Genomic DNA, 26,922 nt, shown 5'->3' on the forward strand with positions numbered 1-26,922 from the left:
TATACTCAGCTCAGTACCATCTTCTCCATTCTGGATATGTCTGCCTGCAGAAAAGATGTATTCTGGTTTGCTCTCTCCACCTCCATGGTAGAAAGCTTCCCATGAGGCAAGTCTGTAGTCATCCAGTTGTGCAAGGGCTGGGGTCTAATTCAAGGTGAAGTATTAGCAAGCGTATTTGCCCACAGGATCAAAAGCCACATACTCGAAGCATTGTTATCAGAAAAAAAAGTGATAGCTGATTCCTGAGTGCTTCTCTCCCACCCCTTCTCCTTTCATTCTTTTGGTTTAGAATTGCGCAAGGAAGAGGAATATTATTTATTAGGCATCCTTGCCCCCAAAAAACCCACGTGTCAAGCCACTTTAAAAAATATACATGTGCATATTTCATTGGATCTAATGCACAGAGAACACATAAAAGAATGACAGGTGGTAAAGACTTATAGTTAGAAAACTCTGTACTTTATCTTGTAGTCAGTATAGTTAGAAAACTCTGTACTTTATCTTGTAGTCAATATTATTTATTAGGCATCCCTGCCCCCAAAAAACCCATGTGTCAAGCCACTTTAAAAATATACAACATGTGCATATTTCATTGGATCTAATGCACAGAGAACACATGAAAGAATGACAGGTAGTAATCGCTTATAGTTAGAAAACTCTGTACTTTATCTTGTAGTCAGAGAACAACTGATGTTCTAAGAAGGAAAGTAACAAAAAGACTTGGGTTTCACAATAATTCCAACAGCAAATGACCTGAAAAATGGAAAAGACAATGTTGGGGCAATTACTGGGAAGTTGCAGCAAAAGTCAATGGGATCACCATTTACAACTATTACCAAAAAGAATAAAATACCTAGAAAAATACTTAGCCAAAGTCGTGAAAGACCTATACACTCCTAAAATGATAAGACACTGATGAAAGAAACTGAAGCCAACACAAACTAAAAGAAAGATATACCATTCTCATGGATTAGAAGATTATTATTAAAATGTGTATACTACCCAAAGCAATCTACAGATTCAATGCAGTCCCTGTCAAAATACCAAGTGTTTTTCACCAAACTGGAACAAGTAATTCTAAAATTTATATGGAACCACAAAAGACCTCAAAGAGACTAAACGATCTTGAGAAAGAAGAAAAAAACCAGAAGTATCACAATCCTGGATATGAAGATATACAAAACCATAGTAAATCACCCCAGTATGGTACAGGCAAAAAAACAGTCACACAGATCAGTGGAACAGCAAAAAGAGCCCAGAAATAAACCTATACCTATATTGTCAACCTATGACAAAGTAGGCAAGAGTATACAACAAGGAAAAGACTGTCTTTTCAATAAATGATGTTGAGTAATTGGACATCTACATGCCAAAACAATGAAAACTGGACCCTTTCTTATAGCATATGCAAAAACAAATTCCAAACAGATTAAACACCTAAATATGAAACCTGAAACCATAAAATTCCTAAAAGAAAACATAGCCAGTGATCTCTTGGACATCAGCCTTAAAACTTATTTATGGATATGTCTCTACAGGCAAGGGAAACAAAAGCAAAAATAAACTATCAAGACTACACCAAAACAAAAAGCTTTTGCACAGCAAGGAAATCACCAATAAAACAATAAAACAATAAAAACAAAATAGCAACCTACTGAATTGGAGAGGATATTTGCAAATGATATGTCTGATAAAGGGTTACTATCCAAAATATATAAGCAAGTCATACAACTCAATACCAAAATACCCAAATAATCTGATTTAAAAATGGGCAGAGGACCTGAAAAGACATTTTTCCAAAGAAGAAATAAAGGTGGTCAAAAGACACAGGAAAAAATGCTGAACATCACTAATCATCAGGGAAATGCAAATCAAAACCAAAATGAGGTATGACCGTAAGCTAGTCAGAATGGTTAATATCAAAAATAAAAATAAAAAATAAGTATTGGTGAGGATGTGGAGAAAAGGAACACTTAGAACACTTATGCACTGTCGGTGGGAATGTAAATTGGTGCAATTATTGTGGAAAACATTATGGAGGTTCCTCAAAAAATTAAAAATAGAAACACCATATGATCCAGTAATTCTATTAGTTGGTATTTACCAAAGAAAATGAAAACACTAATTGAAAAGATACACGCACCCCTATGTTCACTACGTAGCCAAGATATGGAAGCAACTCAAATGTCCACTGACAGATGAACAGGTAAAGAAGATGTGTTTCACACACACATACATACACACAGCAATATTACTCATCTATTAAAAAAGAATGAAATCTTGCCATCTGCAACAACATGCATGGACCCAGAAGTTATTATGCTAAGTGAAATAAGTCAGTAAAAGGCAAATACTCTATGACATCACTCATATATCGAATCTAAAAAGTAAAATAGCGGTGTGCATGGGTGGTGCAGTTGGTTAAGCAATCAACTCTTGGTTTCAATTCAGGTCATGATCTCAGGGTCATTAGATCAAGCCACATGTCAGGATCATGCTCAGCTGAGTCTGCTTCATATTCTCTCTCTCCCCCTCTGCCCCTTTTGCTCGTGCCGCGTTTTCTCTCAAATAAATCTTTAAGAAAACAAATGAACCAAAAAAAAAAAAATCACATTTTTAAATACAGATTAGAAACTGGTGGTTGCCAGAGGAGAGGTGGCTGAGAGGATGGGTGACACAGGTGAAGATCAGGATTAAATGGTACAAACTTCCAGTTACAAAATAAATAAATCATGGAAATGAAAATGGAAAGTACAGCATAGGGGATATAGTCAATAATGTTCTAACAACGTTGCATGGTAACAGGTGATGATTTCACTTATGAAGAGCACTGAGTAATATACAGAATTGTGAAACCAAATTACTGTACACCTGAAAATAATATGTCATTACTTAATAATTTTAAAAACTTATTGAGAAAACAAAGTCAATCTGATCAACACAGTACTGACTGAATAATGATACAGCCAAATTTATGAAATATTACACAGCAGGTAAAAAAATAAGATTAATCTTTCTATATTGACATAGAAAGATCTATGACATAGAGCGAAGTTAAGAAAATTAAGTTGTAAAACCAGGTATTATTCGAAGGATACAAACAACATGATTTGAAGGAACATATGTACCCCCAATGTTTACAAGAGCAATATCCACAATAGCCAAAATATGGAAAGCACCCAGATGTCTTGATGAATGGATAAAGAAGATGTGGTATGTATGGGTATGTGATAAACACAATGGAATATTACTCAGCCATCAAAAAGAATGAAATCTTGCCATTTATAATGACATGGATGGAACTAGAAAGTATTATGCTGAGCAAAATATGTCAGTCAGAGAAAGACAAATACCGTATGATTTCACTCCTTTGTGGAATTCAAGAAACAACACAGATGAGGGACGCCTTGGGTGCTCAGTGGTTGAGTGTCTGCCTTCAGCCCAGGGCATGATCCTGGGGTCCTGGGATGGAGTCCTGCATTGGGCTCCCTGCAGGGAGCCTGCTTCTCTCTCTGCCTATGTCTCTGCCTCTCTCTCTGTCTCTCTCAGGAATAAATAAAATCTTTAAAAAAAAAAACAAACAAAACAGATGCACATAGAGGAAGGTAAGGAAAATAAAATAAGACAAAAACAGGAGGGCAAACCATAAGAGATTTAACTGCAGGAAACAAACTTAGGGTTGCTGGAGGGGGAGATGGATGGGGGATAGGGCAATTGGGTGATGGGCATTAAGGAGGGCACTTGAAGTAATGAGCACCTGATGTTGTATGCAACTGATGAATCATTAAATTCTACCTCTGAAACTAATAATATACTGTATATTAAGTTGAATAAAAATAAAAATGCATAAAGTTGCAAAACCATGTATACAATGTTTACATTTATATTAAGCATTTACATTATATCTATAGTTTTTATAACTTAGCTCTATGTCATAGATCTATGTTGACATAGAAAGATTAATCTTATTCCTTTTACCTGCTATGTAATATTTCATAAGTGTGGCTATATTATAATTTGCATATGCAAATGCACCAAAAAAAGGCAAAGAATAGACTACATTAGTAACAGTGCTATGTCCCTAGAGGTGGCTGTCAAAGATACCTGTAAATTTTTAGAGAAAAATTTGTGTGCAACTTTTATAATTACAGACTAATTTTAAGAATCAAGAGGAGGAATTGTGAGAGCCTGTTCACATCCAGGGTAGTGGAAAAGTGAAGACAAGCTGTAGATGAAAGAATGACAAACCTGGTAGGATCCACTTCAAAGCTAACATGCTGCCAATCAGAGGATGTGATCACAATTCGTAATAACGGATCCAAGAGTTTTTGTAGGTAGGTAGCACCATATACCTAAAGAAATATAAAAGCAGGAATTTATTATGCCTTCTCCAAATGTCTTGCATTAAAGAAATTCTGTTCTGTATATTCTGCACATAATCAGTTTGCTATACCTTGGCACAAAAAAAAGATAAATGGATACAAACCTTGAAACAGAAGGTCATTATTTTACTGGCTAAGCTGTTTCCTCGGAAAAGAGTCTGCATGGAGTCTGCCAATTCTACTTCCTTAGAAAACATGTTCCAGAGCAATTGGTAGAGTAAATGCCGAGAATCAAACAGAGTCACCAAAACTCGAGCTAGTTCATCCTGAGAACAAAATAAAATTGTGTTAGTGTGAATAATCCTGTTTTTTCTTAAGCAGGAAACTGTAAGGTAAATCCAAAACCGTCAACTACCTGCTAAATGGCTTTAGTTCAATGGTGACTAATTTTCCCCCTGGTGTTTCTCTGTGTGCATGTGTCTATTTCTTCATGCCTACAGCAGCTGTTTCAGGTCTATTGGTTTTTTTAAAAAAGATTTATTTATTCATGACAGAGAGAGAGGCAGAGACACAGGCAGAGGGAGAAGCAGGCTCCACACAGGGAGCTTGACGTGGGACTCAATTCCGGGTCTCCAGGATCACACCCTGGGCCGAAGGTGGCGCTAAATGGCTGGGCCACCGGGGCTGGCCCCACCCCCCTTTTGTTTAAAGCAATTTATTTATTTAAGCAATCTCTACACCCAGTGTGGGGCTTGAACTCATGACCCCAAGATCAAAAGTTGCATATTCTTCCCACAGAGCCAGCCAGGCACCTTGGCAGCTATTAATTCTAAGAATTAACTGATGAAAAGTAAAAGAGGCCTAGGCTTTACCAGGAGACAGAAAAAAAAATCCAGGATTCAGTTCAAATTATGACAAAACCAAAGAGAGTAGAAATAGAACATGATGGCACAGAATTTAGTTTGATATGCCCAAATCATTTTCTTAGGAAATCGGTGAGCAGGAATAAGACTCTGGTGATCACAAGACCTCTATTCTCAGCTGGTCAGGGAAATTCAGCACACTGAAAATGGGCTTAGCAGAGAAATAACAAAAATGGAAAGACTACAGCAGTAGTCTACAGCAATAACACAATATTTGTTACAGAAATAACAAAAATGGAAAGACTACAGCAGTGAACAAGACAGACAAGGTCTCTGCTTTCACAGGGCTCACATTATGGTGCAACAATAAACAAGATAATATTACATAGTGAATAAGTGCTAAGAAGAAAACTAAACAAGATTTGTAGTAAGTCAGGAAAAAGATTTGGGCTGAGCATTTAGAATCAAGCGATCAGCAAGATTTATGTACAAAGCCAGGGTTGGCAGCTAATTCCCACCTACTCCCTAAATGCTAAGGCTCATAATTCCCCATAGTATTTTTTGGTACACTCAACAAAAATGATGCGGTAGTCAATCACTATTTAACCACACATGCTACAAAGAGATTTAAAGAGAACAGGGGTAGAAGAGAGGCCCCACCCTTCAAGAAGTGACAATAAAAGCCAGGATCGGTGACCATAGCTCTTTTAATTTTTGTCAACTCTGATATCTGAGTAAAGGAAAAAATTTCACAATCCTAACCATAGAATCTAGAAGCCAAAGAAGACACAAATATCCTGCTCTACACTATACAGTTATGTTATACATATTTGACTAGATATAAAACTTTCCTCCATTTTATGGGACTTCTGGGTGGCTCAGAGGTTGAGCCGCTGCCTTTGACTCAGGGCGTGATAATCCTGGGGTTCCGGATCAGGTCCTGCATTGGGCTCCCTGCATGGAGCCTGCTTCTCCCTCTGCCTGTGTCTCTGCCTCTCTCTGTCTCTCATGAATAAATAAATAAAATCTTTAAAAAAAAAAAAAAAAAAGCTTTCCTCCATTTTAAAATCAAGTATAACTATGAGAGATAATTCAGTCACAAAATAGGTTTCCAAAGTATTACGCTAAATTTTTTTCTCAATCTAATCCCTTTTCTGCAAAATTCTGAAAATGTTAAGCAACAGAATTTAAAATTTGCAAAAGAGAATTAAAGTTTTTTAAAAAGTTATCTTGTATTTTGTTCTCATTTAGATACAGCTCTAATATAACTGGCCTACTATAAGTCTCTCTCAAAAAGTCATATACAATTCATTAGAAATGATCTACCAAAAAACAGAATGAATTAAAGCTTCTTAGATTTAACTGATTCCTTTTTATTAAGAGAATTACTGATAATTTTTAGTGCTAATTACAGGTATGTGGTAAAAAGGTAATTCAGAAGAATATCCATTTTCAAAAAACATGAAGATTTCTGTAATGTGAGGTTACAAGAGAGTTTCAATAGATTCCTTGTCCTAACTCCTTAGAGTTCCAACAGGGATTCCACCTTTGTGCATTAAACAATTATTTACAGTGTCCTTGTTATGTGCCAGGTTCTACTTCAAGCACTACAGCAGTGAACAAGACAGACAAGGTCTCTGCTTTCACAGGGCTCACATTATGGTGCAACAATAAACAAGATAATATTACATAGTGAATAAGTGCTAAGAAGAAAACTAAACAAGATAACGTGATAGAATGACTATAAGTGTGGTTCTTGCTGGATGGCCAAGAAGACCTCATTAAAACAGAGACACCTGTACTGAAACTTGAGTAATGGCCAAGAAGTTGGCCACATAAGAGATGAGGGAAGAAGCATTCCAGGCAGCTGTGGTGGTGGTGGCAGCAACAGCAAGGGTGCTCTCTAAGGTGGAAGTCCTATGTGAAAAGATTCAGAAGGAATCTGAGTTTCACCATCAGCATGGTTTAAGTTTGGTGAACAAGAAGGAGAGTGGCATGAGACAATGCCAACAATGAAGCAGAGCCCTTGTAAGCCAGAGTAAGGAATTTGAATTTTACTTTAAGTATAAGGAATAAGATCGTACAACTTTTAAGCAGAAACAAATCTACAGGCAATGACAAATTACCTCATTAGTTATAATTTACAAGGCTTAAATGACTTTTGGTATAATATAAACTGAATAGCATTTTAACATGGAAAAGGACAACCCTTCTCAAATTTTTAGCATGTTATTAAAAATAGTATGGTTTTAAGACAATTTTTTATTGAGAAGCCAAACAGTCAGTATCTTCAATGTTTAAAACAAGCATCATAATTTTCAAATGCAAAAATATGCCTACATTTTTTTAAAAATCATGCAATTCATTATAGAAAAGAGTTGTGACCTGGACACACAAGCCTTTAATTCTAGCTCTAGCATTATGACAACTACATACAACAATTAACCCTAATTATCTCATTTAGTACATGAAAAGTACCACACCATGTCAGGGGTTTTAATTTTCTTTTGATCAGGGTTTATATATATATAATATTATAATATATAACTTATTAATATAGGTTATATATTTTATTATATCTTATTAATATAGGTTATATATTTTTATTATATATTTATATATTATATATAGATAGATACATATATCTGGGGGGGTGGGACAACTGGGTGCTCAGTGGGTTAAGCATTTGCCTTGACTCAGGTCATGACCCCAGGATCCTGGGATTGAGCCCCTTCTCCCTCTGCCTCTGCCCCTCCCCCCACTCCTGCATGTGTGCACTCTCTCACTCTCTTAAATAAATAAAATTTTTTAAAAGATATATATATGGAGGGATCAGTGTTTAAATGGAATTTTTCAGTGGGACAGGGAAGGAATCTGAGTTTCACCATCAGTATGAGGAATAAGATCCTCATACTTCAGGTAAGAACACTACTCTGAGGTTCCAACTACTTTCCCAAAGCTGAAAACCACTCAAATAATATCTGAAGTTTCTTCTGGCTCTAAAGTTTTAGCAATTCACGCAATAAACATTCCTGGAATGAATAAATTTGGAAGGACCTACTATATGTGCCCAGTCCTGGTTCCACACTTCCTCAATGAACTTACCCACTGGGAACACGGGACCACGTTGGCCAGAGCCATGGCTATTGGGAGCTCTCCCTGGTCTCCCATCATCGTCACCAACTCCACCAGCCTCTCAAACCGGTCGGCCAGCACTGTTTCCGCAAGTGTGTCAAATTCTGTGCCTTGTTGGAGGATTTTTGTCAGAACTTCCATAAATGTAGCTCTTGTCTGAAGATCTTTGTGATAACCTAAACCTGATATAGACAGATAAATGTATATTTACTAACATGGCTTGTTGAAGTAATTTTGAAAACCTAGAGAATTGGCATGTGAGACCAGCAATTTCTATATGAAGCTTTCATTTGATCTCACCTATGGAATGCATGAGGCCACTGTCCACATTAGCATTGAGTAAGTTTGACATTGCAAGGACTGTACAGTGCCTCAGTGATGCCAGCCTCCGAGACATGCCACGTTTCCTGCCACCTGTTTGTGCATTTTCATCTTCAACTTCACTACAGTCATTCAATAGGTTCATGAACAATGTGAAATACCTGAGAAATAAAAAGACTGACTCTTACACGGTGAAGGCCACATCACCAGAAAGCTAATCAGATATTTTGGAATCATGACATGTACATCATATGAGCGGTCTTCGATATCTGCTTCTCAGTCTTGGGGGAATCAGCCAGGGTGGCTCATGATGAAGTGTGCTATGCTGAATATGATTTTATCCTGACAAAGCCAGTACATATTTCATAACATAGGCATGAAACAGATGCAATCTTTCCTGGTCAATGCATCACTTTTAGTGTTTACCATACAAAACTAGTGGTCCAAAGAGTTTAGAGAATGCTATTTTTTTTTTTTTTTTTAAGAATGCTATTTTAAAGGACTTAGTGAGGTGATCTGGGTTTTACTGCCAATAATTCACTGCTTGGATTATTGTCTTAGAAACACAAAACACAGCTGTTTTCCTAACTCAGTCCTATCATAGGGAATATTGCTTCATGCATGGGCTATATTTTATAGGCAGCTGCTGATGGCCTTAATACCAAAGAAATGAGATCCATTTTCTAAATATTATCACATTTGCCACTTTGGTTAGATTTTGTTTTGTTGTATGTGGGCTTTGTTTTTTGCTTTGCCTTTCTGGGGACTGAAATTTACTTAAGAAATAACTGTGACTTGGCTTCCATCAATTCCACACCATCTCCTTCCTCCGGCTGCAGTGGAAGACCAGCCAGGAGTGAAACTACTGCTTCCATGCTTGCCTGGTCCAAGTCTCTGAAGAAAGAAAATTTAAAGACCATATAAATTTTTCAGGTTCTTCCACTCCACCTTCCCCTCAAATAAACACCTTCCTAAGAGAACTTTAGGAATTTAGAAACAACCTATTTCATTTAACTGTTTATCAGTACAACCTAAATAATTTCAGTTAACATGCACAACCAGAATGCAAAAATATTTCAAGTTAGGGAGATGATGATAATAACTTTCACAAAACCAAGCCTCACAAAAGAAATACACATGAATGATTATTATGTAGTTTGTTGTTTAATTACTTTCTGACATGTGACAATAAGTATTTACCATTAGAGTAAATGCAGGAAATTACTTTTTAGAAAGACTCAAGCCAAGTAAGTTCCTTAAATATTACCTTTATCAAATTACAAAATAAACAAAGCCTAAGGCTTTATACCTTTTATTTCCCAACAACTATAGATTATCCTTTCTAAATAGACGACTAACTTTCCAAGTAAAACTTTCAGTTAAAAACAGAAAATAAAGACTAATCTATATAATTCAAATGCAAAAGCTTGATATCCAAAAAACACATATTATAATAGGCATGGTGAAGTACTTATCAACATCCCAAGTAAACCTGTGAATACTTAATTAGAAGTCCTTCTCTCTCTTTGTTTTTTTTTTTTACCTTGTAAGACATTTTACATCATCATCTGCTGCCTGGTTGGATGTTCCCATAACCCAGTCTGTCAGGTATTCTACCATCTTATTCCTGCAGAATGGCAGGGGAAAGGAAAACAGCAACAATTCTTTAAGTCACACATACACTTTTTGTCATACAAATATTTTTTAATAATGCAAATAATTTGCCAAATCACTCAGGTGACATGAGAGTTTTATAAAAGAGATACCACCACTCCGACTCCAAGCATTGGAAGGGCTCTGACAGGCAACCAGGATACTGATCTTCCATTGATACTGATTCCCTTAGCCAGGGTATCAGTTTGGAAGCAATTCTTAGCTCCAGTATTATTTAGAAAAAGGGAGCACTGGCATGGGCACAAAGCTTTGGGAAATTTGAAAATACAGGAGGAGAAAAACTGAAATGTAAAAGGCTGCTTTTCTACCCCCCCTCATGATAATCAAGTACCTATTATTTTTCTATACTTCATTTAGCAGAAGATTTACAAGACTCCACTTTGCTCTCTTCAGAACTCACCTAAATTTCATCTCTTGACAAAATGAGAGGTCATCTCTCCTCGCCATCATCACCTCGACTAACTGACAGAGTTTCGTTTTTATTTGAATTGCATGGACCATATTCCCAAGCACACGAACATATCTATTTAGACACAGAAACATTCAGGAGAAAAAAAATATCAGATATAAGCAAAAGAGAAGGTTCTCTAAATGTTTTGATCTTTAAGTGAAATGATTAAATGTAACTATTAAAGTTGTAGTATTTTTATGTTTATTATAGGAATACATACATAACTTCTGGTTACCTTATTGTCATACTCCAATTTGGGTACAATAAAGAATGGCAAATTATTTCACTAGTAATTACCAATACTGATGTGTTTCTGTTACATTTCAGTAGAATGCTTACCTGACTAGATTTAACATCATTGTTTCAATGCTAGCTTGCCCCAGGTGTTCAGAGCTGCCTTCAGTATGATTATCTAGTAAGTTCTTCATTATAGCTATGGTTTGCTCCACAAACTGAGTATTGGTGTCAGTCAATAAAACCTACACAAAGAACAAAATACATTTTGGCATCAAAATGCAGACAGACTATACATAGAGTGATGCAAATGTCTGACCTAAATGTCATATACATGCAAAAATGTACCCACAGGCATATATCCAAATAGACACGCAGAGACACTCATACCCATACCCAAGATATTTATAACCCTTGGCACACTCACACATTACAGTTCCCAAAAACTAAAACTGATTCCTACATCAGAGGATTCTTTTTTCTGCAATTTTTCGCCTATTTTTTAAAAATTGTATGATATTCATGCCAGTATCAAGTTAATCAAAAAGAAAAAGGCTTCATTATCAAACAAATCACTCTATTCATGGGGAAGGGTGAAAAATAAAGCAGAGAACACTTTACCTGTCCTTGGGAGTCAAAAAACTTGCTGATGGTATTCTTCAATTTGTTAAATAGCATTGGATAAAGAGCAGGACTCAATTCTAGACCCACCAGATCCTTAACATTGGTCCGTATTTGAAGTCCCACTTTCTCATGGTTACACACCATTAAGGATAACAGCCGATCCATAAATTTGCTGACAGGTGTATCTGCATTTCCCTCTGAAGACATCACTGAAATCATGGAACCCTTACGTTCACTGACTGGGCCCATGGGTGGGCTATAGGTTGCCAAGCCAGAATTGCTTCTCTGCTGCAGGCACACTCCCCCAAGGGCACAGAGGAAGCCAGTCATGTTGATCCATTCCTGTAGGGAGTCCGTGTCAGACAAATCTATGGATCCTCCTCCACTGACATGAGACATTCGCCTCTTAACAATGGTCTTGTGAAGGCTTTCAGCAGCCTAAACACAAATTTTTTATGGAAAGCATGAATTCAACTTCAATTGGTTGAGAGACATGATAAAATCACTTTATCCAACATTTTTTCCATGACAAAAGAACATTTTTACATTTAAAAAAGCCAAGACTTCACCATTTCTAGTCACATCCAGGTATTTCATTGTCAGATGAGACTTACAGAGTGGAGGTAGCAACGAACACACATGCAAATCAGATGCAGCTCAGAAAGGGCCATATACTAGGACACCTGGATGGCTTAGTCAGTGAAGTGTCTGTATGCCTTCCACTCAGGTCATGATCCCAGCATCCTGGGATTGAGCCCAATTAGGCTCCCTGCTTAGCAGGGAGTCTGCTTCTTCTTCTCCCTCTGCCGCTCTCCCTGTTTATTCTCACTCCCTCTCTCTCAAATAAATAAAATCTTTAAAAAAAAAAAAAAGGGAACATATACTCCAAGTATTTGTTTATATCAATTCCTGGACAGAGAGGCAATGTCTATTCTGCTTCAAGGAATATAAGCAGGAAATTTTCAACCAAGTAGTATGTGCGCTTATTAGTGATAGTCCAAGTTCAAGTGCTCTAGGACCAGCTGTGCAAACATTGTACTACTATTAAAACACAAATTCCATGCGGCAAGATGGTAGTAATCAAGCAAAAGAACCACAGCACAGAAAGTAGCTGTAATGAAGGAAGCGCAGAAAGACAAGAAACAATAGAAAAAAAATCAAACTCTGTAAGAATCTGAGAAGGAATCTTGAAAAAATCTGATCCTGTTTGTGGAGTACAGACAAGAAAGAAAAACTCTTACTACATATGGCAAAGATTTTTCAAATTCAATTCTCCTTACTCACTGCTTACAAGCTAATACTCATCCTATTACTGAGAACATATCAACCCAAGAAAGAAACATATTAGGGGCATTCTGTGATATAAATGATGTAGAAGTACCACTGCATTTGCCTCCTTATGTATGTTTGTTTTATTGGAAAAATAGCCTTTCTCCCATGAAGGACTGCTTTGAATACAGAACTCCTAAAACTACCATTTTCTTATGGAACAGGCTTTTATTACAGTTGTAGCTAATATCAGAATCAGAATATGGCTATTATCCCTACTGTCCTGCAGCACATTATCCTTTTTAGGACCTGTATTTTTATGCAAGTTCTCTGAACAAGAGTAGAGACAGAATGCAGCTTGCAACATGATGACTTAATGTGGAACAAGTGAAAGAACCACTGGATAAAAAGGCTTGCTCTGACAAAGAGAGCCTAGACCTTGCAATTTATTATTTGTGTCACCTACTTTGTGAGGTTGGCTGGACTAAGATAACAGAGCAACTTCACACCTGCTATGAGTTGTGCAATAAGGAATTTTTGGTATCAGACACAGAAATGTCCATTGCAAAAGAACTTGCAAGCTAGCTTATAACCAGCAATGTGGTAGAGCATATATTTAGACGAAATTTACATACCGAGATTATTAAACAGTGCCACGGGATTTTTTTTTTTTTTTGGCAGCAGAAAGGCAACTGAGTACCAAGCATATTGACTGCATGTGGGCTGCAGCAGTGCCAAAACACTGTAATCAGTATACAGGTGACTTATTTCCTTTATTTATTAAGAATTTGGATCTAGTACCACTTAGACATCTCTTTAATCCAGTCTCAACTCTTGAGCCAAATGTTCATGCTGAACAAACATTATACTTGGCATCAATGTTAATTAAAGCATTATTTTTAAAAAGCATTATAGAACAATGCAATAGCAGCTAAGGCTCAGTTATCTAAACAACAGAGTTCCTCTGTATCTTTATTAAATATTAAGTTAAATAAGAAAGAGGAAGAAAAGCTCAGAAGAGCAGCTCCAACACTTCAGTCACCTGCAGCTAGTCCTTAAAGTATTGATAATAGTGTTACCCATCAAAATGGAGTCAGTGACTTGAAATGGATGAACTTAATAATAGACCCAAACATGTGGAACAGTAACTTTCAGATGCAGAGGAATCCATGCAGAAAGTTCTGATGAAACTGCCAACCGTGATAAAGATGAAAGCAGTGGTCCCAGTAGCAGTAGTGGGCAGAGTGATGGACCTAGACATGAGGTGAATTCTAGCTACACAAGCCAGTCCACTGGGAGCCCTAGGGGTGAGGTACAGTCAGAAGACACTGCAATATTAAAACACTTAAAGAAAATGAAGATGATAATCATGATCATAATCTTCCTAAAAGTATAGCTCTTCAGAACAGAAAGTTAGAATATCAATCGCTTAGGCGATTCCCAAGGACCATTAGAAAAAAAAAAGGGGACAAGTGACAGAATCAGAAAGGACCTAGTTTTTAACACTGAGTCAGTGCCAACAGTAGATAATCAAATACAAATGCTAGATGCCTGTTCATTCTCCAAACCCAGAGCGTGGTATTTCAGGGGAAGTTAAACACTGCTCATATAGTACAAGCATCTCCAGAATCTTATATTACACACTCTGATGACTTTCTTGGGGAGACTTCTGGGAATGAATTATTTAACTGTCCACATTTTATTGGTCCCTAGTGTCACCACCACCACCGTCACCACCACGATAGGCATATTGTTGATGATATACTGAGTGCAGTTGATAGAAGTCATAGTAGCTCCCAGATCAGTGCAAAATAAGAAAAAAATATGGCAGACTCTGATGAAGAACCTGGGTGTGAAAAGCAGCTAGTTCCGATTCATTCACAAGCAGAAACTAACATCTTTTCTCCATCAACATCTTCCCAATTCAGCATCCCATTTATGTCTTAGTCAAGGACCTGCAGTTCATAAACATCAATCCAACAGTGATGCTCTAACAGACATTAATTTGGATAACGTTTGCAAGGAAGGAAGCACTTTATTGTGGGATACAGTTCTTCATATCATTAATTGATATGATTCAATTAATCTTTGTGAAGGATTAAAAAATGAAGCAGAGAAACTTCTCTGTTGCTTCATATGTTGGTTTACAGACCACATCAAGTGAGATTCACTGAAGGCTGCCTTGAAAATTTAGGCAACAACAGGTAAAGAGGAATTTTTTACATGGTAGTCAAAGTTCATGTTGTATATTTTTATTGACCAGGTATGGTGAATTCACAGCATTTAATGTAGTATCATCAACCTGTGCTTTAGTAATTACAGTTTTCACAACAGGTTTAAAGACTTTTCTCTCACAGGGTTCATACTTTATCACTCAGCCTCGCTTTTTTCAGCACTTTTTGGCACTCCTGATTAACTCCCCTCCAACAGAAACAATAATACTTAATCTCTTCTTGTCTTTGGGAACACAGTAGTGATTACTCTGTTTTCAAATTACAGTTAAACGTTCTTGAACTCTGTCATATTATATATTAAAAAGATTAAATAAGTTAAAATTGAGCTGACATAGAAACATTTTAATAGGGCAGCCTAGGTGGCTCAGCAGTTTAGTGCCATCTTCAGCTCAGGGTGTGATCCTGGAGACCCAGAATCGAGTCCCACATTGGGCTCCCTGCATGGAGCCTGCTTCTTCCTCTGCCATTGTCTCTGCCTCTGTGTGTGTGTATGTGTGTGTCTCATGAATAAATAAAATCTTTAAAAAAAAAAAAACATTTTGATAATGGCATTCTTCCTCTGAGTGGCTCTTTTTGTGTCTTGACTTCTGCAGTCCATAAAGAATTAGGTTAGTGTTTTTCTCTAGTTTGAATTCTGCTGCTTATTTATATACTCCTTAATGGGGTTCAAACGGTTACTACAAGTTTCTTGCTTTTCAGATCTATTCCACTGATATAATTTCACATTTCCCTTAATAATGTTCCATTCCCTTGCAAAGTGAATTCTATTAGTAGTTGAATACGTTATATTAGAGTAATATAATGTTTTCAGGTTACCTCTGCCCAGGCCTGATATAAATCTGACTTTAATGAATATTTAAGTACTTCAAAAATTTTTTTACATAATTAGATTAGAAAAAGTATATGCAATATTTTACTTTCTGCTTTGGGTCTTAATGGGCTCTAATTTGATAACCACCAATAGAAAAACTGTTCATGTAGGTATAAGAAACCACTAATAGATCTCTGTTAGTGAATCCATTTGGCACATATTCTCTAAAAGAAATTCTTTATTTTTTTTTAAGTTTTTATTTAAATTCCAGTTAGTTAACACATAGGGTAATATTAGTTTCAGTAAAATGAATGCTTTTAATGACTGGATGATAGTTATCTTTTAAAAATCTTTGTGAAACCACCAGTTTATTCAATAGTTGTTGTACCAATTTATATTCCCCCCATGGATGTATCTGCATACTCTATTACCCGCAATTCCACTGTTATGTACTCTACAGAAATACATCTAGATGGTCACCAAAAGACACATTCAAGAATGTTCACAGCAGAAATACTCAAAATAACAAAATTCTTTGAATAGCTATCCAATGCCCAAAAAGAGTATGAAGGAAAATTAAATTGTGGACTGTGTGTTGAATGAAATACCTAGAGCAGTAACAGTGAATGAACAACAATGCTATGGAAAAGCATGGATGAGTCTCACAATGTTGAGAGAAAGAATATATAAGAGACTATATCTCTAGCACTCCATTTGTATCAAGCTTACAAACAAGAAAACTATTGTTATTTAGTAGTCAGCATAATGGTTATTCTTGGGTTGTTAGTGATCAGAAATGGGACATAACAAAGGCTTCGATGTGCTGGTAATGATTTACTTCTTGATGTGGGTGCTGGCTACACAAGTATGTTCACCTCCTATTATTTTGCACTATCGCTCAGATTTGTACATGTTCTTATATGAATGTTATATGTTATATTCCAGTAAAAACTGATGTGAAAGATGAAAAAAATAAGTCCAAACCTAAGATTATCATATACATTTTTTAAGAGCCACTAGTATATTTTTGTCATAGACTAGTATACCAACCAACAGTAACAAACTTCTTTGAAAAAGCTTTGGCTAACATGAACAAACCTTGCAAACATTATGCCAAGTGAAAAAAAAAATCATATTATGTGAAATGTCCAGAATAGACAAATCTACAGAAAGCAAACTGGTGGTTCCCAAGCGTTGGCAGGGTGTGGGGTGGTGGTGGGGAGATTAGAGAATGATAGCTCATGGATATGGGTTTTTTTTAATTGGGGTGATAGTTGTGGAACTTTGTAAATACACTATTTTTGTCTTGCTTTTTCATGGTCCAGGATGCCAGCTGAAGTTGTCAGCACAATGAAACCGAACTGGCAGGATGGATGCAGATTATTCTGCCATTCTTCTAGATCTCTGAGTTGTACATCAAATCTAGGGCTGATCACTCCACACTTGTTTAACATCTACCTGTGAGGTTCACAACATTTTCCCAGCTCTGTGGTCATCAATGATTTCAAGCTCACCAATGTAAACATGCTTTATCATCACAGTTGGAAACTAGACAATGACTTTGGAACATGGCCTAAGGAAAACCTGTGCCTCTCTTTACGGCACAGTTGATGCCAGATGTTCATGTATACCATTATGGCAGCATGGAAAGGTGGCAGAAAGTGAACTGTAACATTTTAAGTGTGCAAATTGTGTCATATGCAAATTATATCTCAATAAAATGTTACCCCCCAAAAAACCTTTCATCCTAAGGCCACATGTCCTCTCCAAATGACATTAGGTACATATTCTTGCTTTACAAAAACATAACTTTTTTTCTCTTGTTCTAATTAAGAATGACAAGAAAAAAGCAATGGGAGGCTTTAACATCTAATTATAATGAGAGCAATATGGCCATTACAAATCAAATATACACAAATGCAATTATTAATTTCTGGGGTAATAGATGATAATAGTTGGATGAAATGTCCAAAAAAATTTTTTTTGAATTTCACTTAACCTAGGAGTTCAGTCTTCTGCCCACCAGATCCCTTAATTAAAATACCAAATGAGGAAAAAAAAAATACCAAATGAGGGATGCCTGGGTGGCTCAGCAGTTGAGCGTCTGCCTTTGGCTCAGAGAGCGATCCTGGAGTCCTGGGATTGAGTCCATCGGGCTCCCTGCGTAGAGCCTGCTTCTACCTCTGCCTGTGTCCCTGCCTCTGTGTGTGTGTGTGTGTGTGTGTGTGTGTGTGTGTGTCTCTCATGAATAAATAAATAAAATCTTAAAAAAAAAAAATACCTAACTGAAATAGTAAAATGTAGTTTCAATTTTAATGTATTTTCTCTACCTTTGTCGTCCCTTTCCTGAAAATTCCACGAAATACTCTGATGGAAAAAGAGAAGGAAAGAGGATAAGGGAATGGTCCCTACCATAAATCATCTCTAGCTCATGCTGGCCAATATTTCTGTAATAATGGCAACATTGGTATCTGTGTTGTCCAATGCAGTATAGCAAATGGCCACGTGTAGCTAATGAGTCCTCGAAATGTGGTTACTGTATGACTGAGCAACTCAATTTTAACTGTATTTAATTAATTTAGATTTTCATTTAAACTTTAAAAAATCACATGTGGCTGGTGGCTACCATATTCATGCAGTTTCAGATGAACCACAACTAAATAACAGTCTTACAACAACTATATACATATTATACTAACAGTGACTCAAAAGATTATTGGAGTGAAATACCTATGTCTAGCAGATCAGTTTAAAGACAAAATCAACTTTACAAACTCACCTGGCCATCTTCCATTTTAGCTTTTGGGTAGTTGAGGATTAGTTTTGTAGCTTGTTCCCACTTCGCATGTGTATCTTCCCAAGCCTAAAATGAAGGCAATTACCACTTGAAAGCAACTTTAAACCTAGAACTAAAAATCAATCAGCAAGAGACAGGTCTCAAACTTGGTACATATTATAATATCCTACTTGTAATACGCACATATCTTCGATTTGCTTCAAAAGCTATTTCTGGTCACACACACATGACCTGAGGCTTCTACATTTGTGGGTGGGGGCCTGGGAGGGCTGGTGCTTTTGCTAAGGGCATACCTCGGTATTTCCTGCAGTGGGATGCTCAATGCGCCTTAGTAGTGCCATCACTCTTTTCTGAAGTGCTGCTCTTCCTAAGCAAAGACAACAGCAAATCAACTCATTGCACTTAGAGCCCTGCTTGCCAAGGGAGAAGCTGGCAAGCCCAACCCATAAGGCAGAGGAGGAGGAGGAGCAGAATCAATGCTTCAATGATAAAAGTGAACACTTCCTTTCACCAACCTCACAGGAAAGGTATTTAACTTGGACTCTACAATGTCCACAGCATAAAATCGATATTCCCATCTGTAGTTACTCAAAACATGTGCCACCGTCTAGAACTTCACTATATATAGTTCAGCCATAGTAAATTATAAAATTTGTAACTGACAGCAATTTATACTGCCAGTTTTTAAACAAATATGCTGCATATTAAAAGCTCAGTATGAAGTTAACGATTTATTTCAAATGCTATTTACTTTCACCCTATCTTGTGTAGAAAAGGTTTCAGGTAAGCAATTTGAATTAATCCTATAAACTTACAAAGTAGTTCCTACATTCCTAGCACAATTGGATGTCATGTGATTCAAGGCAAACTGAACAAGAGGAAGAAAAAACATTACCCACATTTACCTGTTGACATCATATTGCTGACAGAGGCAAATTCCATAAATGTGTTATAGTTGGGCAAGAAGTTGTGCACCGACACTTCGTCCACCCCACACCGGATATCTGCTTCCTCACAAAGGTGACGGAAACAGGACATGGCAACCAGAACAGCTTCAGTGTCAGGGCTCCACAGAAACATGTACAGGGCCACTTCTAGTTTAGTCTGAGCTTGTCGGCATATTGGCGGAGTACCGCTGCACCCTGCTGCACTATCCTGAGAGTCAGGAATGGGAGTCATTATGTTTGCAATGTAGCTAATTTTATTTACAAAATCCAACAATACAACAAACTATATACCATGTATGTCTGCATACAATAACCCACAAAAGCTTTCCCTTGCATCATAACAGGAATCTTCAACTCCTCAGTATCTTGTCTGAATGAGAAATGAGATTTGAACCAACATCATGCTAGTATTTGTCCAATTTCAAATCAAACAGATATTTGATTCCAGATTCTAGGAATGCAGATTGAGCAAACACACACAAGGAAGGTACCCACAGCATACATCTACTGAATGAAAAAATGCAATGCATTTCCAACTCAAATTCTAAATGACAAAGGGAGTAATAAGAAATTCTATCTACCTACTGAGGGCAAGAAATAAAGTAAACACTGCAGTAAGTACTAAAATGAGGGCACAAACAAGAACTAAATATTGCTATAGAAAATATACTTGATTCTGGATTACGTACTCCAAAAGAAATCCTCATTTACAAAATGAATATAAATTCTGCAGTTAACACAGACAACAGTAAACACTATACTGCTTACTTGTTATTTTGTCCTCTACAGAATGTTATACTAAAAATTAGGGATAAAAAAGCTTTGGTCTGTACTTCTTGACTTTCAAGTCTAACAATATAATGCCAATGGTTACAGTGGACCAGCAAGATCTTCTATGGAAAATCAGTCTAATCAAGATTCCTGCAGACTATATAATGGCAACGATTAAGAAAGACAACCTAAACCTACAAAAAGACATAGTACTGACCTTCCCATGAAAAAAGCAAACTGATATTCATCTCCACTGATAAGGATTAGAGAATGTACTCTCTAGATTGGGAGCTGCATACTAAATGCCAAAAACAGTGTTTTTAACAGTAAAGACACCATTAATAAAAAGTGTGGTCTGTAAAAGAAACTCTTTTGTAATGATTTGGTATTTTCACTTGTACTGTGATTTTTTAAAAGGAAACATGCACACAAACAAAAAACACAAACACTTATCTATAACATCAAGCAAAATGCTTTATCTCCTGGTAAATTTGTATTTTTGGTAGTTGGTACAACTTTTAAACTTCTGGGATATGAATGGTCTTCTTTTACATAGAGGTTTGTAATAATTTTAGCTATCAACTACAGCCTGTAATTGCCAAATAACCAAGTACTCTTTACACACCAATCTCATTTAATCCTCACAATTCTGGGGCATAAATTGTTATTATCCCCATTTTACGGGTGAGGAACTGGGTCAGAGAGATGTTATGAGTTTGCCTAAGGTTCCACAAAGAGTAGCAATGGAACTAGAATCTAAGCAGTTCTTTACTATACTATCTAGCTGAAATTTACCGAAGTTCATTCAGGGAAAAAACTATACAGCACAGATGACAATGATACAGAAAAACTACAAAAGTAGCTGTTTACCATGGATGAGTTTCCTTTTCCCTTCCGGAGAGAGGCTCCAGGAGTACAAGAACGTAGTAATTCTTCATGATCCATGGACATCTGACTAGTAGTTCCACTTGAAGGAACATCACATCCTACCCCATAAAGGAAGAGAAAGTGACAGGAACTTCTATCGGCCTGCTAAAGAGAAAAAAATAAGTAAGCCTTTCTGATGCACTGACAACCAAGAAAAATAAATACATAATACAAGCTCTCTTCCTGTTTGAGACTATCCTGGAAAACCTCTCATCCCAACTCATACCCCTTACCTTGAACAATATGCAATAAAACCCAGTAGTGCAAATAGTTTGTTCAAGATCTTTGAAACTCCCCTTAGCTTTTTACCCTTCAAATCATCCAAGATTCTAGAAATACAGAATTAATATTTCTAGATCTAACATGGACACAAGTAAAACATAAAACATCAACAACATAAATCTATCATATGAAAAATATAATGTACTTCTGAGTCAATTATGAATGACAAAGATTTTCTCCCATAAGATTTCATCCTGTGTCATGTCAGGATAATTGGAAACAGACTCTTGAGATTACATTCCTTTGGATGAATAATTAACACTGGTTTATATGCCAAGTATGTTACAAGGGTTAACTTTACTGACCAGACAAATACAGATTACTGTATTACTAATGCTTATACTCTGGAGAATTACACCACAGGCAAGGGTATGAAACCCTGGAGTCTGCTCAGATGCCAACTCACCATTAGTCCATGTGTAAACAAAGAAATTTAACAAGCTGCATGGGACACTGAAAAGCATGAGTTTAATACGTTTGGGATTTTTTTGTAGCTATGATTCCAGAAATAGGTAAAAATTCATTGGATCAAGTATTCCTTAAATTATGCCATAATAGAAAAGAATTCTAATTGACTATAGAAACTTTATAAAAGAAATATAAAGTTCTTCTCTAACCCCCTAACACTCTGTCCCCATATTTTAATAGTTCAGAATTAAAACTTTTCATTTGGGATCCCTGGGTGGCGCAGCGGTTTGGCGCCTGCCTTTGGCCCAGGGCGCGATCCTGGAGACCCGGGAATGAATCCCACGTCGGGCTCCCGGTGCATGGAGCCTGCTTCTCCCTCTGCCTGTGTCTCTGCCTCTCTCTCTCTCTCTCTGTGACTATCATAAATAAATAAAAATTTAAATAAATAAAGAAAGAAAGAAAGAAAACTTTTCATTCAACACTAAGGAAGAAAACTCAGATATTCGAAGAGGTGAAACTGTTATGGAAGGAATATAAATAAACTTAGATGAAACACCCTCAACCTCTTCCCTTCAGTTTCTTGATAGATACCATTCTCTGAACTAGCCTAAACCATAATGCATAAGGACTCAAGCCCTGTGCACAAACTTAAGATGGAATATGTTTCTCAATCTAATTTAATTATAGCAGCCCCATTCCTCCTAGACCTAGATCTCACAGAGTCCTGCTTAACTAGAATTTATCAGAATTGCAGCTCTAAGGACAAAGGCTCAGAATATTTTTAAAATGTTAACTTGTCAGTCATCATCTTCTGGCACATATATTTCCTTTGAAGACTTTGTAGACAGGAAAAGCTAACATTAAGACTTAATTTAGCTAACATACATCTCTTTAATCTCTACCGATTATCCCCCAAATATTCTTCCATTTTAAAGATGTCATTTTGCTTACCTTATTTTTAAGAAGAAATTTATTCCTGCAGATCAAAATCTCCCTCAACCATTTGAGAATTTCTGTGCTACTAAGCATCTGATGGCTAGTTAATTTCTTGCAGATGTAAAAAAGCATTTGAGAGCTGCAATAACATAAAGTTCACTGTTATCAGTATCGTCAATAAATAACCTCAATAAATAACCTCAAAATACATAAGAATGACATTCTCTCATAACAGATACAAGTTGAGAGAAGCTAGGATTTTAGAAAAATGGTTATCAAAATGTTAACAGTATGATAATCAAAGGGAATTAAGTCTACAGGTTATGTTAAAAAAAAAAAAAAAGCAATTCTAAATCCTCTAACCCCCCAAACTCCCAGTTGTGTCATCCATTTATATCATCTTTGCAGAAGACTCAAGAAGAAATGACAGACCACGCACACAGCAGACTGTACGTAAACTCAGTGCTCTAAAGCAGGGATCTGAAAACAACTGCCTATAGGCCAAATTCAGTCCTTATTTGCTTTTGTAAATAAAGTTTTAGTGGAACATGGCCATACTTATTCATTTACGTATCATGTATGATAGCTTTCATGCTCCAATGGTGGAACCAAATAGTTCTGATGGAGACTATCTGGCCCACCAACACTACAATATTTACTACTCCACCTTTTAGAGAAGTTTGCTGATCCCTACTCTACAGCCACACTGTCCAATATAGTAGCCACTAACCAGCCACATGTAGCTACTAAGCATTTAAAATGTAGCTTGCCCAAACTGAAATGTGCTTTAAGTATGGAATGCAAGCAAATTTTGATGACTGGGTAGCTCAGTGATTGAGCATCTGCCTTCAGCTCAGGGCATGATCCTGGAGTTTCAGGATCAAGTCCCACATTGGGCTCCCCATGGGGAGCCTCATCTCCCTCTATTTCTCTGCTTTTCTCTGTGAATTCTCTCATAAATAAATAAATTTTTTAAAATCTTAAAAAAAATTTTTTGAAGACTTAATGAAAAAAAGAATGTAAAATATCCTAATAACTTTCATACTGATTACATATTAAAATAATTTCTAAATGTACTGGGTTTAAAAATATTAAAATATTACCTGCTTATTCTCTGTAATGTGGCAACTAGAAAATTTTAAATTACATATATGATTACTATCAAATCACATTATATGACTATCAAAGAATACTGCTCTATGTCTAGGATTTAACTCAGCTGCCAGGTGACTGACTTAGTGCACCTACCTCTATGACAAGATAATGACAAAACCTCAGGCTTAGACATTCCCATCCTTTCAATATGTTACCTTTGTGCTCTTTAAAATATAATAATTTATATAAGCTAGGAAATAAATTATAAAACTCCGTATATATTTTTACCTTTTAGGCAGATATTATTAATTCACTTACACAAATCACTGGTATTACAGGTTATTTATAAAAGACCATAGTTTTATAAACACATTATTAACATTACAAAGTTTTAACATTCTAAGCTTATAATAAACAATTTAAAATACAGTTGTACTACACAGAAATCTGAAACAGAAAAGAACACAAGTAAGAGTACTTATGGCTGGGTAATAAAATTATGCACAATTTTAAAAATTTACATTCTAAATTGCTGTGACAGCAATTCTTGCAGTTAAAACAAGTAATCTAATTAATAATTTTAAGCCAAAAAATAGTAGTAATAATTTTAAGCCAAATAAAATATAAAATCATAAAACCTCTGCAAATAAAATTTTACAATAAACCAAGTACCACAGAGTTAATATCTAAACACAAAAAATAAACACAAAATAAAATCTTAAACTGAATTAAAAAATAAAAGTACATACATACCTAATCTCCCAAAATGTTTCTACAGGAGCATCAGGATTCCACAAATCAATGCTGTCTAACTGATGAAGAACCAGCAGAGCCTGAATTTTAAAAAAGAGAGAAGAGTCACTCAAAAGTTTTTTTGGTAAATGTAACACTGGAATACTTATTTTACAAATGCTAACAAACCAAGCTATTTAATTGTAGACTTAACACACAGTATAAGGCAAAAGAGAAAAACTCTGAAGAACTCAAATCTCTAGGGAATAATATATATAGAATCAAATCATTTTATTTCTATTAGTCCTACTTTAAATGCCATACTGGGATATAATTAAATGATTGATGAATTCAGAGGAGCAATATAGACATGTAAAAACTACTTTAAGACTTTAAAACTACTTTACTTTAACTAAGTAATTTCAATAAGTGTCAAAGAACTCAATGGAACAAAAAAAAAATGCCTAAGTAAGGAGAATTCACCAAAATTAATACACACAACAATATTTTTCTTCAAAGCCAACAGATAAAGCAGAAGTTATCTTCCTCACCACAAATTCTTTTGGAACAGAAAAGACCAATTATTTCCAAAAACAAGAGAGAAAAGAAGAGCAAAATAGACTTCGCAATTCATTGCAGATTATTCATTGTTAAATATTCCAATTAAAAATAGAACGGAAATTGGATTTTGGTTTACAGAACAGTAACAGGAATTAAGCAATTTACTTAAAATATACAAACAAAAACATACAAAACATACAAGACAAGCTAACATACAAAAACACCATTATTAAATAAATAAAGACCATCAAAGTATACAGTGGAAAAGACAAGACTCTTCCTTGAAACTTGCCCTATCTTAACTCCAATTCCACAGTGGAGGGACATTCCCCCAGAGGGACACCACTGAGCTACACATATTCTTCTCAGTCCTTGGTCAGTATATTTGGTGATTCTATACTTCCCTTTAAAACCTTTTATTAAAACTCCAATAAAATGCTGTTTGGAACAAATAATGAGAACGGACTTCTCTTAAAAGCAAATCAAATGCACAAACTGCTAATATTTGCATTAATAACTTGCCTTACATTAGGAAAATATATAAATGTCTAACCTGAGACCATAGACCATTTTATAATCCTAAAACTTATAATTGATATAAAGACCAGACCTGTATTATCTTATTTCAAACACTTTTATTATAATTAGTTTTAGATATATAATGAAAAGCTTCAATTCATTGTGAGAATCTTCAAAAATTTTAGCTCTCATACCAAGGAAAAACAACACTAATTTACATTCAATTGTCACTATTGTATAAAAACAGTACAGTTTACTGACTCTTTAAATGGCAAATTCTCTATTTATAGTTCTGTTTAAAGAAACACTTTTTATCATAATGAAAGACAACATGTTAACTGTTTCCCTGCCTTATTATGATTGCTTTCCTTGTTATGTTCCCTTCCATTTTATTTTCCACATGTATTTTAACAAAGGTCTAAACACAGTATACTCATTTGACATTTCATAAACATTTTTCCATATTTCCATGTGATCTATATGTTTTAATGGATGTTTATTAATTCACCAAGGTGAAATGTTATCACTGAATATTAACCTGTTCTTACTAGTGAGTATTTTAAATTCTCTAATATTCTCTCATTATAAATCAGAGCAATAAGCACATATATATATGTGTGTGTGTGTGTGTGTGTGTATGTAGCTTACTCCCTCTGAATTGTATTTACAGAATTAAAAAAAAAATACAGGAATTGAATTATTTGGACAAAAAAATGGATATTTGCCCTGCTTCTGTCAAATACTATCAAATAGCCTCCCAACGAGAATGCAAGAAGTATACCAATTTATAGGTCCAACAGCAATGTACACAAATATAAGCAATGGGTCAAACAATGAATGCTAAAACATTTTTGGTAAAATGAAACATATAGTACAAACAATAAAGCAGCAAATCTTAAGTATATAGCTCAAAGAATTTTTACAAATGTGCATACTCCATGTAACTATTACCCAGATCAACACTGTCAGTGCCTAGAAGCCCTTTTCATATTCCCTTTAATCATTAGTG

General features: G+C 35.8%; 1 protein-coding gene across 10 annotated transcripts in view; it reads right to left on the bottom strand.

Annotated features, from left to right (window-relative positions):
- NF1 (neurofibromin 1) overlaps nt 1-26,922 on the bottom strand; it is a 274,111-nt gene that overhangs the window by 135,101 nt on the left and 112,088 nt on the right. For 9 of the 10 annotated variants that reach the window (XR_005364696.1, XM_038548199.1, XM_038548201.1 and 6 more), the window contains 15 exons: nt 24,855-24,934; nt 23,022-23,145; nt 21,324-21,485; nt 19,641-19,890; nt 19,029-19,102; nt 18,718-18,801; nt 11,622-12,062; nt 11,106-11,245; nt 10,716-10,838; nt 10,185-10,268; nt 9,419-9,535; nt 8,621-8,802; nt 8,291-8,502; nt 4,487-4,648; nt 4,249-4,352 (listed from right to left, as the gene is read on the bottom strand). Coding sequence is in view for 9 of the 10 variants with exons in the window: in XM_038548199.1 (XP_038404127.1) it covers nt 4,249-4,352; nt 4,487-4,648; nt 8,291-8,502; nt 8,621-8,802; nt 9,419-9,535; nt 10,185-10,268; nt 10,716-10,838; nt 11,106-11,245; nt 11,622-12,062; nt 18,718-18,801; nt 19,029-19,102; nt 19,641-19,890; nt 21,324-21,485; nt 23,022-23,145; nt 24,855-24,934 (2,339 nt within the window). In the remaining variant the exon portion in view is untranslated. The remainder of the gene's footprint in view (nt 1-4,248; nt 4,353-4,486; nt 4,649-8,290; nt 8,503-8,620; nt 8,803-9,418; nt 9,536-10,184; nt 10,269-10,715; nt 10,839-11,105; nt 11,246-11,621; nt 12,063-18,717; nt 18,802-19,028; nt 19,103-19,640; nt 19,891-21,323; nt 21,486-23,021; nt 23,146-24,854; nt 24,935-26,922) is intronic. The other variant, XM_038548194.1, reaches the window with a different exon arrangement.

Source organism: Canis lupus, chromosome 9 (assembly GCF_011100685.1).
Source record: "Canis lupus familiaris isolate Mischka breed German Shepherd chromosome 9, alternate assembly UU_Cfam_GSD_1.0, whole genome shotgun sequence".
Classification (NCBI taxonomy): Eukaryota; Metazoa; Chordata; class Mammalia; order Carnivora; family Canidae; genus Canis; species Canis lupus.